This window comes from Meriones unguiculatus, chromosome 11, assembly GCF_030254825.1.
Source record: "Meriones unguiculatus strain TT.TT164.6M chromosome 11, Bangor_MerUng_6.1, whole genome shotgun sequence".
Taxonomy (NCBI): Eukaryota; Metazoa; Chordata; class Mammalia; order Rodentia; family Muridae; genus Meriones; species Meriones unguiculatus.
The window spans coordinates 34,005,890-34,020,131 of NC_083359.1; the positions used below are offsets into that span (position 1 = coordinate 34,005,890).

The following is a 14,242-nucleotide window of genomic DNA, read 5'->3' on the forward strand; positions in this document are numbered from 1 at the left end:
AAGCCTCCAAAATGAGGGTAGCAAGCCGAGGGCTTTTGCTTCCATATTTATCAGGGGCATGGACTCCTAGCTGTTTTTTCTTTTCCCTCCCCTCCCCTTCCCCCTCCTCTCATCTCTTTAACATATAATTCTTTGCTCTAAGAGCAACAATGAATAAATGAGACCTCATGAAACTGAAAAGCAAAGGACACTGTCATCGGAACAAAACGACAGCCTACAGACTGGGAAAGGATCTTCACCAACCCTATATCTGACAGAGGGCTAATATCCAGACTATATAAAGAACTCAAGAAGTTAAACAGCAACAAATCAAGTAACCCAATTTAAAAAAATGGGGTACAGAGCTAAACAGAGAATTCTCAATAGAGGAACAAAAATGGCAGAGAAACACTTAAAGAAATGCTCAACATCCTTAGTCATCAGAGAAATGCAAATCAAAGCGACCCTGAGATTTCACCTTACACCCATCAGAATGGCTAAGATCAAAAACTCAAGTAACAACACATGCTGGAGAGGATGTGGAGAAAGAGGAACCGTCCTCAATTGCTGGTGGGAATGTAAACTTGTACAACCACTTTGGAAATCAATCTGGCGCTTTCTCAGACAAATAGGAATACTGCTACATCAAGACCCAGCTGTACCACTCCTACGCATATATCCAAAAGATGCTCAAGTATACAAGGACAATTGCTCAACCATGTTTGTAGCAGCTTTATTTGTAATAGCCAGAAGCTGGAAATAACCTAGATATCCCTCAGTTGAGGACTGGATAAAGAAATTGTGGTACATTTAAACAATGGAATACTACTCAGCAATTAAAAACAAAGAAATCATGAAATTTGCAGGCAAATGGTGGGATCTAGAAAAGATCATTTTGAGTGAGGTATCCCAGAAGCAGAAAGACACACATGGTATATACTTACTTAGAAGTGGATATTGGACATGTGATATAGGATAATCATGCTAAAATCTGTACACCTGGAGAAGCTGAGCAAGAAGGAACTCTGGGTATGATACTCGATCTTCATTTAGAAGGGCAAATGAGACGGACATCAGAGGAGGGACAAAACAGGGAACAGGACAGGAGCCTATCACAGATGGCCTCTGAAGGACTTCACCCAGCAGGGTATCAAAACATGCTGAGATGCATAGGCAAACTTTGGGCAGAGTGCAGGGAATCTTATGAAAGAAGGGGGAGACAGAAAGACCTGGAGGGAACAGGAGATCCACAAGGAGAGCAACAGAACAAGAAATCTGGGCACAGGGGTCTTTCTGAGACTGATACTCCAATCAAGGACCATGCATGGAGATAACGTGGAACCCCTGCACAGAAGTAGCCTGAGGCAGTTCAGTATCCAAGAGGGTTCCCCAATAATAGGACCAGGAACAATTTCTGACATGAACTCATGGGCTGGCTCTTGGATCACTTCCACCTGAGGGGGGAGCAGCCTTGCTGGTCCACAGAGGAAGACAAGGAAACCAGTCCTGATGAGACCTGATAGACTGTGATCAGATGGAAGGGGAGGAGGAACCTCCCCTATCATTGGACTGGGATAGGGGCATGGGACAAGTAGAGGGAGGGAGAGTGGGATTAGGAGGGGATGAGGGAAGGGTTACAGCTGGGATACATGGTGAATAAACTGTAATTAAAAAAAAAAAGAAACAGAAAAAGAAAAGTCCTATTTTGGGCCAATAGAGATAGCTCAGCAGTTCAGAGTACTACAGCTCTACTAAAGGAACCGAGAACACAACGTCAGTACCCAGCACCCAGGCAGTTCACAACCTCCTCTAACTCCAGTTCTGGGAATCTGATGCCTTCTTCTGGCCTCCATGGACAATGCGCTCTCATACATTTCTACTCCCCAACTCTTAGTACAGTCTCAGGTACCATGTACTCTACACGGCCTAGATTCTTCCGAGAACCCCTGCAAGGCAGCATGGTAGTCAGCAAGTGTCTAAAACGACCCCTTTACCCCATCTCTTGTATGTCTTCTACACAGTAACCTTCCTTGGTGAATGCACCTTTTAGAGGAGTTTTACTTCAGATCATGGCTGCTCTGGCAAGAGATCACAACCAAAGACCTTCTAGGTCTGTGTGATCCAGCTGGACAGATGCAAGCAGATCTGAGCTCAAGGCCAGCCTCGTAAGCAGGTTTCAGGTAAAGAAAAGTTTAGATACAGGCATGGTGGTATAGGCCTTTAATCCCAAACAATGAAGGTAAAGATAGTTTGTAGAAGGAAGCACCATGTTTGAAAGTGATGTCTAATCAAGTGGCAGAAAAGGTGATGAATCAGAGAAAGACTTGACCGAATAGAATACGCCTAAACTCTCACGAGAAGAGAGAGGAAAAGGAAGCTACTTAAGGGGCAATGAGAGAGAGATAGGAGACAGTTTTTTTACCAGGACAGAGACAGGCTGAAGAGAGGACAAGCTAGACATGGGGGAAGACTGAATGAGCTGGAAAATGAGAAGGAGCCAAGAGATAAAAGCAGATTGTTTGACTTAGTTTGAGGCCAAGCACAGCAACTCGGGGGCAAAGACAGAAGACAGATTGACTGTAGTTAGCTGGGAGAGGAGTTTTGAGCCAGAACAGCTGTGTTGTGCCAGCCAGCCCGGAGCTCAGAAAAAACTAGCAAGGGTGAGCTTATTAAGCAGTAAGTCTCAGAGGCTAGAAACATTTTAGGCCTAGGTTAGATTGTATGGAGGCTAGAAGCTTCCAGGACTAGGCCTTGGTTAGCAGACAGAGAGTAACCAACAACCGAACCAGGCGAATACAAGTTCCTTTTACAACACCTTAGCAATGAAACTGATAGAATGATCCCGGACGTGGCAGTACGAGCTGCTTCTCTGCCATTCAAGACCACACATGGCTTCCTCCTCCCTACCTGCCAGTTTACTCTGGGGGAGAATCAGCTGCTGTTTGAGCCCTGCTTCTTTTCCAGGTCCTCTGACCCAGGAGGATAGCAGACTCACCTTGCTCGCAGTGATTGCCACTGAAGCCAGGCTGGCACAGGCAATAGGGCTCCCCTTGATCTGAGATGCGGCACTGCCCATGGTGGCACTTGAAGGCTGAGCAGGCGTTGGCAGAGTCATTCTTATGGTCACACAAGGCTCCTCCATAGCCCTCGGCACACTTGCAAACGTATGAGTTGCCACTGGCCACGCATTTCCCATGGCTGCAGCTGGGGGCAGAGGGGAGGAGACCAGAGTCAGTGTTGCTTGCAGCTTTCTCTGTCCTTCCAGACAGAGGACCCAGAGCGGTGGGGTCCTATGTTGGGTTCAGCCCTCCTTCAGTCCAGCATCTAAGTGGCTCTTTGCATGTAAACCCCATCCTAATGGCCAACTAATGGACGCAACTGTGCCCTAGTGAATGTCCACTGCCAGCTGACCACGGCAGATGTCAATCTGCTTGCTCTTTCCTACAGAGACAAGAGAGCCTTCAGCGTCAACTCACAGCCCAACAGACTTTAAGGTTTCTGTCAACACCGAAAATACTTATTTTTGTGTTTTAAACAAACAAGCAAGCAAGAAAACAAACAAACAAAAACAGGGTCTCATTGTGTAGCCTTGGCTGTCCCGGAACTCACTTTGTAGATCAGGCTGGCCTTGAGCTCACAGAGATCTGCCTGTTTTTGCCTCCAAAGTGCTGAGATTAAAGGTATGTATCACCACATTTGGCAAAAATAATTTTTAAATATTGCATTTTGGTGTGTGTGTGTGTGTGTGTGTGTGTGTGTGTGCGCGTGAACATGAGTGTACATGTGGGTGTGTGGGTGCACACGTAGAGGTCAGGGGACATACTGTTACAGCAGGTTCTCTCTCCCTACCGTGTGGGCCCTGGGGATTGAACTCAGGTAGTTAGGCTCTGCAGCAAGCTCCTTTACCCACTGAGCCAGTTTGCTGGCTTCTGTAAATATTTTAACACTTCCTCAGTTTAAATAGCCAACACTGTTACTATTACTTTTACTTCTGATACAGGTCTAATAACCCACAGTGAATAGAATGCCCCTGATCTGAAAAATTTGAAGCCCCTGATCTGAAACATTTGAAGCCGCAGCATGCGTTCCAGGTGAGAAATCCTACACCTGACCTCCAGTGATGAGCTGCCAAGAAACACACCGAGGCACTGAGGAAATCATATAGAATTCTCACCGTGTCACATATGTGAGGGACCTGTTAACTCTATTTTGTTTTCTTTCATTTTTCGAGAAAGGATTTCTCAAAATGTGTAGCCCTAGCTGTCCTGGACTCAATTTATAGACCAGGCTGGCCTCAAACTCACAGCAATCCACCTGCCTCTGCCTCCCAAGTGCCGGGATTAAAGGCGTGTGCCACCATGCCCGGCTAGTCTATGAGCTATGAATGAACTTTGTGTAGAGCTTGATTCTCATCCCTCCCCATCCCCCCAGTATCTCTGAGGATAGACATATACTTCAAAGTGTGAGAAGATACCGCTGATGTGCGCCATCTCTGGCGTCAGGCATTTTGGACAAGAGACACTTCACCTGCTCTTGTGAGACGGCACACGGTGTGTGCCAGGCCCTGTGTTGAGCACCTCAGACCCTGTCCCATGGAGTGAGGACTCCATGACGGCCCCTCCCATGAACTAGCCTCCTGTCCTTCTCCCAGAGTGAAGGGCAGATGGCAAAATCTGCACGTGTTTTTGCCTACATATAGGTAGGTGCACCACGTGTGTACCTGATGCCTGTGGACACCAGAAGCTGGAACTGGAGTTACAGATGGTTGAAAGTCACCGTGTGGGTGCTGGGGACCGAACCCAGGTCCTCTGTAAGAGTCTCAACTGCACTTAACCACTGAGACATTCTTTTTTTTTTTTTCTTCAAAAGTTTAAAAAGATCTATGTATTTTAATGTAAGTGGGTATTTTGCCTCCATGCATATATGTTCACCGTGGGTGCCTAGTGCCCACATCAGCCAGGAAACAGTGTTGGATCACCTGGAAATGGAGTTACAGAGGGTTGTGAGCTGTCATGTGGGTGCTGGGAATTGAACCGGGGTCCTTTGAAGAACAGCCAGTATTCTTAACCAATGAGCTGCTTTCTTTTTAAAATACTACCTTTATCTCTCTCTCTCTCTCTCTCTCTCTCTCTCTTTCTCCCTATATGTGTGTACACATGCCACAGCATGGTGGTGGAGGTCAGGAATCAACTTGTGGCGGTTGGTTATTGCCTTCTATTGGGTGGGTCCTGGGGATTGAACTCAGGTCATCAGGCTTGGGGTCAAAAGCCTTTACCTGCTAAGCCACCTCTCCAGGCCACAGAGGCTGCGTTTTTAATCATGATACATCTCTGGGCCTGCGGGGGGTCAAGATTCATGCTAATCCCAGCGGCCAGGCACATACATGAAGAATAACAGGAAGCCTAGGCTTCTGCAGCCCCCCTTCCTTTCTGATCAAGACTATTATTTCCCCGTCTTGTTCAGCCAAATGACCAGTCTTGAGTCTGCTATTATTTTTGGCCGACTGCAATTTGTAGAAATAGCGAGTCTCTTGTATTTAGCACCCCCCCCACAGTAGGCCCTCAATAAACATGCACTGATTGAATAATGGATGACTGAACCATTAAATGTGATTCAGATGTGCGTTGTTATGTGGACCTAGTACGTTGTAGGGTTCACAGAAACTGAAATTCCTCTTCTGTTTGCTGTGCTGTCTCTGGGACTCTAGCTCCCTTAAGAGCATTTCCTGATCACTCAGGAAGCACAGAGTCTGGCAGTGGCTTTCACAGGCTGCCTGGTGGAGACAGGTATCTTGAGAGAGCTCTCTTCATGCTAATGCTTTCAAGCCAGGCCTCCTGCTTGAGGGCCGGAGGAGCCTCGCTTCTTGGCATTTTTAAAGCAGTCACGCTACCCACAGTAGGACCACAGTTCTCCCAGCATCCATCAGTGCCCGTTTCTTAGATGCTGGCAGGGCAGCTTGTTCTCAGGACACTCACCTGTGACCAAGGCAGGGGTCCCGAGCTTCCTGATCACACAGAGGACCGGTCCATCCTGGGTGGCACTCGCACACCACGCTGTCCTTCTCCACGGAGCGACACAGGCCGTGCCGACACACAGTGCAGGACTTGCAGCCGGGAGAGACCCCCAGGGACTGAGGCGGGAGGGCCTTGAAATCCTGCAACTCGTTGTTGATGCGCACTTCGTGGATACAGCCGTGGAAGCCGCCCAGCGGCCTGTCTGCGCCCTGGCGTAAGGCTGAGAGGCCAGTGGAGGTGGGGATCCCTGTGGGAGGAAGCCAGGCCAGCCTGAAGACACTCCCGAGTCCTGCCCCCACCCCCGAGCCTTCAACGTGAGAACACACGCAGTGCACACACGCATGCTCACAGTTACCATGCAGAGCCCTGGGCCTCTGCTGCTCACACTGAACTGACAGTTCAAACCCTGGACCTTATCCTCATGGGGACTGTGTCCTTGCTCTGGGGCTGTTGAAACTCAATTTATCAGCAGTATCTAAATTCAGGGATAATTTTACAGAAGTCTGCATTTTCAGCTTTCGAAGGAGAAACGAGAGGAGCTGTCATCTACCGCCACACAGTCCCCCTGGCTTAACTGAGGCCCACCCCTTAGGCCATCCTGCTTTTCCCACCAGGTTGAGGTGCTCCCTGTGCAGCTTCCTGTTTGAAAGCCCACAGCAAAGGAGCTGAAGTTGGGGAGAGAAGATACGTGCATGTGTATTGGGGGGTAGCTTGTGTCAGTGCAGCTGTGGGGTTCAAGGTGTCCAGACGATTTTGCTTCCCTCTGTACTATGCCGATGCCTTTCTCAGGTATATTAGCAGACTATGGGTAAAGGCCTGACCTTGTTCTCAGTGATGTCTGATCCGTGTTTTCTCTCTTCTTTTACTGTTGGGCATATGGCTTAATTGTTGTGCATGCCTAGCATACACACAGCCCTGGGTTCAAACCCCAGCACTGTATAAAGCGGACATAGTGGCACATGCCTGTGCTCCCTGTACTACATAGGTGGAGGCAGGAGCATCTGAAGTTCAAGGTTAGCCCTGGCTATGGATGAAGTTTGAAGCCGGACTGGGCTACATGAGACCCTGTCTATTAAACAAAACAAAACAAACAAAAACAAAACCCCAAAACCCTTTACTTTTTTTCTTCCAGTTCCTTCCCAGACCCCATGTTGGCTGGAAAAAGTGCCTTTGTTCTGCCCACAGGGGGAGCGGGTGCCAGGAGGGGGGCAACATTCTTCCTTGTGGAGAAGCTGCTTCCTGAGGAGCACTCTGTGTTCCTCCCCTGCACCTGAACGGCCTGTCCAAAGTGTAAGTCCCTGGGTCCATGCCAGCCCTTGGCAGGCGAGAGCAGGACTGAAGTCTTAGGAATCTGCATTGAACCAACTGCTTTGGTGGCTGTGTGTGAACGTGTGTGTCTCTGGGGACAGAAGCCACCCTCCGATTTTTAGTTTTTCTCTTTTTGCATATAATTCAAGCCCCACCAGCCTAGGAGCTTCATTGCAGGTCTAGGCAGCTTAGGTGGTTTGCCATTTTGGCCTTTGTACAACCTTGACCTCAGTGTGGTGCTTCTTGCCATGACCGAAAGGTGGCAGGGTACTGCCACAGAGCTTGCAAATTGCAGCAGAGCCTGGACACCCTTCCATTTACTCTTTTCCTCTCCTCGTGCCCTGCACACCTGCTTTTCCCACAGAGGCCCACCAATTTTCCTTTATGAGCATCCGTCCAGAGTCTGTTCCCTAGGACCGGCCTAATGCCTGGTCGCTCTTTCAGCAACCCGTTGTTGTCACTTCCTCCAGAAAGTCTTCCCTAAATGACTTTGGCTGTAGGTTCCAGAGAGATATCAGGGGATCAGGTCTGGGTGTCAGTGTGGAAGCAGAAAGCCAGAAAGGTGGAAGGGGTGGGGTGACGTGGTGTGAGCGGGAGCGTTACCTCCAAGATAGAGAGGGCTGTTGATGCCCACTGCTGGCTGCTTCTGGAGCTTCCCCAGGCTCTTGGGGGCTCCTTTGTCTACCACCAGGTTCAGGGTCTGGTTCAGCATCACCAGCTCCACACTGTGAAACTGACCATCATTCACCGTCTCCACGCTGGACAGGAGAGAAAGGAAAAGAGCCACAGGTCAAGTGTGTCCATGGCCAGGCGCAGGGGCTGCAGTTGGCCTTTGTACTGTGTGAGCTCTGTTTCACTTTCATTCAGAAACAACATCAGATTACAGAAGTTGCAAAGAGAAAAACAAACTTTTTCCTCCTCCCCCCAGGCTCTTCAATTACTTCCATTTGACCCTCCCTACACTTTTTCTGAGTAATGCTGATATAAGGGTACCGTATGCATGTCATGACCCTTGACCCCCTCACTCAGTCCTCCCAAGGACAGGGCTGACTTTCTTACATAAGCCCAGTATCCTGACTGGGCAAGGGACAGTTAATGTACACGGCAGCTCTTTATAGGTCCAGATGGGCGGTGGTTTCTGCTCCCACCGCAGAGCCAGCCTAGGGGCACTGCAGTTGCCTCTCCATTCTTGCCCTGGTTTTTGTTCACAGAGCAGGCAAGCTACCCCTAGAGCTCAGGTTGGCTCTATCAACACAATCGCTCTTTGATGATGCCGTCCCTTCAAGTGTCCCATTTTGTCCGTCAACCTCACTGAAGAGTTAGCTTTGTTCTAAGAAACATCTGGGAGAAACAGGTTTAGTATGATGTGATTTCTTCTTCTTTTTTTTCTAGCATGTATGATACAAACTCTCTCAGTTAGGATTTCAGTAATCAGTCTTCGAGCCACGTAAATCCATTGCGTAACCACCAGTTCTGAGCCTGCCTCATCTGAGGGAAGAGTGTTTTGTGTTATGCCAAGTGAATCTTAGCCTCACTCTAGAACTATAGAGTTGGCAGCCTAGGGAATCAGAACTGTTTGCTCCCCTCCTCCAGCTAATCTGCGGCAGAGCAGGGACTCCCTGTGAAGCGGGCACCAGATAACCTACTTCACAGATAAAGGTGCCGAGGCCAAGAGAGGTTAAGTGATCTGTCTAGGGTCATCAGCTAACACATGCCACAGATAGGGCTTATGGGCCAACTTTTGATTCCAAAGTTCTGTTCCTTCCAGGACTCTGTTCTTGGCAAGGGTTGGGAGAGAAGAGTGGGAGGTGACAGGAGTTTGGGGGATGCGAAGGAAAGGACTCCGTGGGGAGTCCAGATCTGTCTCAGTGACTCAGGTGTAGGAGGCAGAGAGGAGATCCTCACTCTCCTTGAAGTCCCTTTGGGATCCCCACTGATTTTACAGGTAGCAGGGACAGTTTCAACTTGACTGTGGCATTTCAGAAGAGGGGAGGGAGACTGCCTGGGTGGAAAGGAGAGAGCGGCCATTTCCCATCCTCTCACTGCTGGGTAGGACAACAGCCAGTCACAGAATGCCCCTGTCTCAGTGTCCTCCTCCACAAAGGGGAGAGTAGCCTGTCACAATTATTGGGTGATCAAATTATTTGGGAGGATGTGAACAGTTACTGGTTATATTTATGAGGGGATAAGGAGAGAGCTGGGCCAGTGAAGGGCTAGTCTTGAAAACACTGAGTTGGGTCCCCAGAACCCACAGAAGAAGCCACCACCCGATGCACACTAGCAAGCCTACCAACAGGGAGTCGGTTCCAGGCCAGTGAGAGACCGTGTCTCCAAAGAAGGTGGACAGCCACCTGAGGAACGATTTCTGAGGCTGTCCTCTGGCCTCCACGTGCACATGCACACACATATAGAGGACGCTAGCAATAAGAACCCGGCACAGCCTGCATCCTGGTGAGCCCTACTGTGGCTCTGGTCCCGGGAGAAAGCAAAATGCTGGAGAGGAACACGCAGGAGCCTGGGGTCTACCCAAGTTCCCCAAGAAATCTTTCATAGCCATTGGTCCACGTATCCCTTTTTCCTTCCCTCCTCCTTCTTCCCACTCCTGCACACCTCACTCTTTCCTTTCCATCCACATGTCCTGCCTATCTATCCATCTACCTATGCTTTCACTGAGGGCTCTGGGCCTCACAGTCTTAGATGCCAGGGGACCAGTAAGGAATCATGAAGCCCACACTCCACTCTCCATACCTGTCCTCTAAATCAAGTGGCCAACTTTTGAGCATAAAGTCTGGCCAAGAAACAGGAAAAATGATGGTGGGGCAGAAGCTGAGAGACCACTGGGGGATCTAGTTTAGGGATGGGGGAGCTATGCGAATGTGTCGGAAGCATCTCTACCTTCTTCAAGTCATGAGTGAAGAGGGGAAGGCAGAGGCTGTCCTCTTGCAGATGAGTTGATGAAGGTTAAAGAAAGAGGGCTGGGCCCTCACTCAGTTTTCCAACCAAGTGCAAAGCTGCGTCCCTGACCACCTCCGTCACTGAGAGGAGGAAGGAGCTGTTTGGGAACTCAGCTTCAAAGGTTGCAGTCCATAGCTGTTTTAGGCCAGTGTTGGCAGAGACCTGTTTACTTCTTGGTGGCTGGGAAGCAAAAAGGAAGAGGCTGGGTCCCGAGGTCGAGGTCTCAATGTTCCCTTTAGGGGCACACTCACCCAGTGACTTCACTTCCTCTTCCAATGCCCCATGGACTGGAGGCTGAAGATATTAAAGACCCAAGGGCTAGCAAGTAGACTCGTGCATTGGGTGGCCTCCCCATCAGAGAGAGCTGTGAAGCCCACATAGTGGTGAATGGCCTTTCTTCTTTTCCTTCCAGAACCAACTAAGGATGTCGAGGGAGTCGGGGCAGTCATTTTCCTGTCCTAGATATACTCAGGCACATCAAGCGACGCTGTTAGTTCCTTTCTGGTGGCTAAGTCCATTTCCTTGTTCTTTCCTGAGCTCTGTAGAGCTGGCCGAGGCCTTGGTGCATGGTTGAAGGATACAAGACCAGAGATGGTGCTTTCAGGAGCTGCAGGTAAAGTCTGCACCCCAGGCAATGTTGGGCATCCCTGGCTCCATGGACAGCCTTGTCTACCTGCTCTACCCACCCTTAAAAAAAAGTTGTAGGGGCCGGAGAGATGGCTCGGCGGGCAAGTAAGCTTGCTGTGTAACAGTGAATACCAGAGGTTGGATCCTAGAACCCTCGTAAAGGCCGACACAGCCAGCGGTGTGTGTGTGTGTGTGTGTGTGTGTGTAATCCCAGAGTTACGGAGAGATGGGAAGTGGAGACAAGAAAGTGCCCGGAAGTTCACAGATCAGCCAGCTTGTCACACACAGTAAACAAGAGTGGATGGGAAGACTAACACATGGGGTCGCCCTCTGACCTCCGCAGGCCTGCCCTGGCTGGCGTGCATATGCCTGCACTCACAGTCACATACACACACACACATATACACACACACACACACACAAAGTTGTTTTTTTTTTTCAAAGTTGTAAACATTAGTCTTCCAAATAAAAATATCAGTGGAGAGAAGTGCTATGCTGCTAAACAAGAAACAACAAGAACAACAACAACAAAGATGGTGAAAGTTAGAACCGAACCTTCCTGTTTGCTCTCAGAGAAATGGCTGCGCTGCATTGGGAAGCCCTGGTGATTAGGCTCCTGGAGATGGCATTAGGGATTTCAGGGGAGATCTCCCTCATTGCCCACTGGGGCCCCTACAGAGCCAGTGTGTTGCCAGGCTGGATATTGGTCTGCCAGAACTGCAGTTACAGGTGGTAGTGGGTTGCACAGTATGGGTGCTGGGAGCTGAAGCTGTGTCTTCTGCAAGATCAGCAGGTGTTCTTGACTTTCTCTTGCTTTTAACAGCGGCAGTGGGTGGGCCGTGGGGTAAGGGCAGGAGCTCAAAATCTTCATTTAACCCTAACAAGCCCTCAGGCAGGAGACACAGCTTTCCTTGTTTGGAAAGAGGAGACTTACTGCCCAGGGAATTAGGGTGCCTCATGAAGAGTCTCAAGTGGAAATAGTGGAGTCAGGGCTCTTCAGCTCATGTCTCCCAGGTATGGACTCTAGGCCATTGTACAAGAAAGATTATTGGGTGCTCATTTCTCCCTGATGCCAAGAGTGACCAATAGGTGGCGACAGAGCCCTGCAGGAACAAAGAGATCCTGGGATTGCTTTAGGCAAGCAGCCAGGACCCAGACTGACTCCTGCACCCTAGTAACACATTCTGGAGACACACAGTGGGAAGGTGGGTTTAATGGAAACCCGACCTGTGTCTAGGACAAACTCTTCCCATCCTGGGCTTCCTCTGAGCAATCAGGCTTGTCATCCCTCAAACAGGAGTGATAATATCCACTGGTTCATGCGCTGAGGATCAAATGGGCAGTGGATGGGCTGGTGGTAATTCAAACTGCCAGGGTATGCGCTCAGCCAGGTAGAGCTGACTCATACATGGAGTTTTGAATGGTGAACCTTACAAGACCCTCGACATAGACCCCCTAAACCCTGAATTTCCAGTTTCTCTTGACAATCTATAGCTCTCGTTGTACAACAGCACCCACTGGAGTTCCTGTCAGCTGCCCCTTCCCACAGGCCCTGGCCCTGTAGGCAGAGGAGCCTTATGGTAAGTTTCCATACTGAAGGCATGGCCTATGCTGGGGCAGGAAAGAGCCAGCTGAGCTTTCTGTGTCTGCCCTGTGGCCTATAGCAGAGTCTTGGCAAGCCTCTTCACTTCTTACAACTACCGGGGACCTGAGTAGAATCAGGGATGGCAGAAGGGAGGCCCTGGTATCCAGCTGCTCCAGAAGGGTGAAGCCTACAGGGGTCCATGCAGCTCATCCTTTCTTGAGGCTGGTTCATGGGGCTCTCAGGGGACAGAAACCTGTGGGCTACCAACGTCCCCAATGGGCCAGTTTTGGTTTGGCTGCTTGGCTTTCATTCAAGGCTGATTGAGCCTCCCAGATGGCAAGAAGTCATTGCAATGACCCCGAGGAATGGCCTTCTGTCCCCTCAGCTGCTGTCAGCTCCCAGTTGTGAGATACAACGTGGTGTCTCCCTTCCTGCCCTGTGGAAATGCTCCTTAGTGATAACGTAGACCCTCCTACCCCTAAAGCCCTTCTTCTATCTTCCAGGCAGGAATATTTACTTCTTGTTCGGAAGTGTCCCCATAGCAGGCTGGGGGGCCTCCAGGGAGGCCTGTTAAATTCTGCCGGTGTCACCACTGTCTGTCTACACGGGTGTCTTCTTCTGTGTGGGGGATGTTTAATCTTGTGTTCCCTACACTAGGCCCAGGTACCCGATAGGTGTTTGCCAAGTCAGTCGGTGAGAGAGAGATAACACTTCAGACTGAGCATCCCTAGACCCGAAAATAAAAAAATGCAAAAGAGTCCAAAATTTGAAAAAACAAAACAAAATGAAATTGAGTGCTAGCATGATGTCACAAGTGGAAAATTCCACACATGAGCTCATGCGATGAGTTGCAATCAAAACATGCATTATTAAGAATATTGTGTATTCTCTAAAATTGCACTTAGATTATGTGGATGATGTGCATAGAGACATACATGAACTGCCCCATGAAATCACTTTTCATGTGGGATTTCCGGAGCCTGGGCGCCCTTATGATTAGTTGCTGAAGGCAATAATGGTCTGCCACCAGGATTGGCACGAGAATCCAAGTCATCAGCCTGGATGCCCATCATCTGGTTCTTTCCAAAGGCATGCCATCTCCCCAGTGGACTCATTAAACTCGCACAACCCCCTGGAGGCAGCTTTATGCAGCAGCAATGGTTTTCTGGTCCCTAACTCAGCGCAGTGTTTCCAGAAGGCCCCTCACTTTGCATAGAGCCCTGCTGCTCCTGGAAGCTCTTCCAACTTTTACGCGGCAAGTCCTCTGCTCAAGGAGGGGAACAGCCCAAAGGGATGAAGTCTGAGCCCGCTCTTCTCTCTTTGCTTTTCAGCTGCCATGTGGTGAGCTGCTTCCAGCATGTTTAGAAAGTCAAGGGGTGAAGCCAAAGGACCGTGGACCGAAATCTCTAAAACTGTGAGCGAAGAGAAACCTTCCCTCTTTATAAGCCAATATTTTGTTACAGCTACCGCAAGCTGCCCAACCTCTAGAGTGACTGTTAAAAAGACTTAAGTTTAGGGAACACTGTCTTGAAGAATAGTTTGAAAGTCATTTTAAGCACAGTCCTGTTCCCTGGGTGCTCTTGAACTTCCTCTCCTTGAATTGCATTCCAGTCGGCCTGCTTTCTTTCTTAAACTAATAAAAGATTAGAATGACATTTTGAAAAGGGCACCTCATTAGGCAGCCTCGTCTCCATTGGAGCACCTGGCTCCATGCGCTGTAGCCAGCTGGCCATTTATCTTATGGTAATGAGATGTCATCTCCCCACATGGGCCT

General features: G+C 49.4%; 1 protein-coding gene across 2 annotated transcripts in view; it reads right to left on the minus strand.

The window, feature by feature from the left end:
* Slit3 (slit guidance ligand 3) overlaps positions 1-14,242 on the minus strand; it is a 594,183-nt gene that overhangs the window by 5,595 nt on the left and 574,346 nt on the right. For both annotated transcript variants that reach the window (XM_021631471.2, XM_060363864.1), the window contains 3 exons: positions 7,905-8,059; positions 5,955-6,240; positions 2,975-3,183 (listed from right to left, as the gene is read on the minus strand). In XM_021631471.2, the coding sequence (XP_021487146.1) occupies positions 2,975-3,183; positions 5,955-6,240; positions 7,905-8,059 (650 nt within the window). The remainder of the gene's footprint in view (positions 1-2,974; positions 3,184-5,954; positions 6,241-7,904; positions 8,060-14,242) is intronic.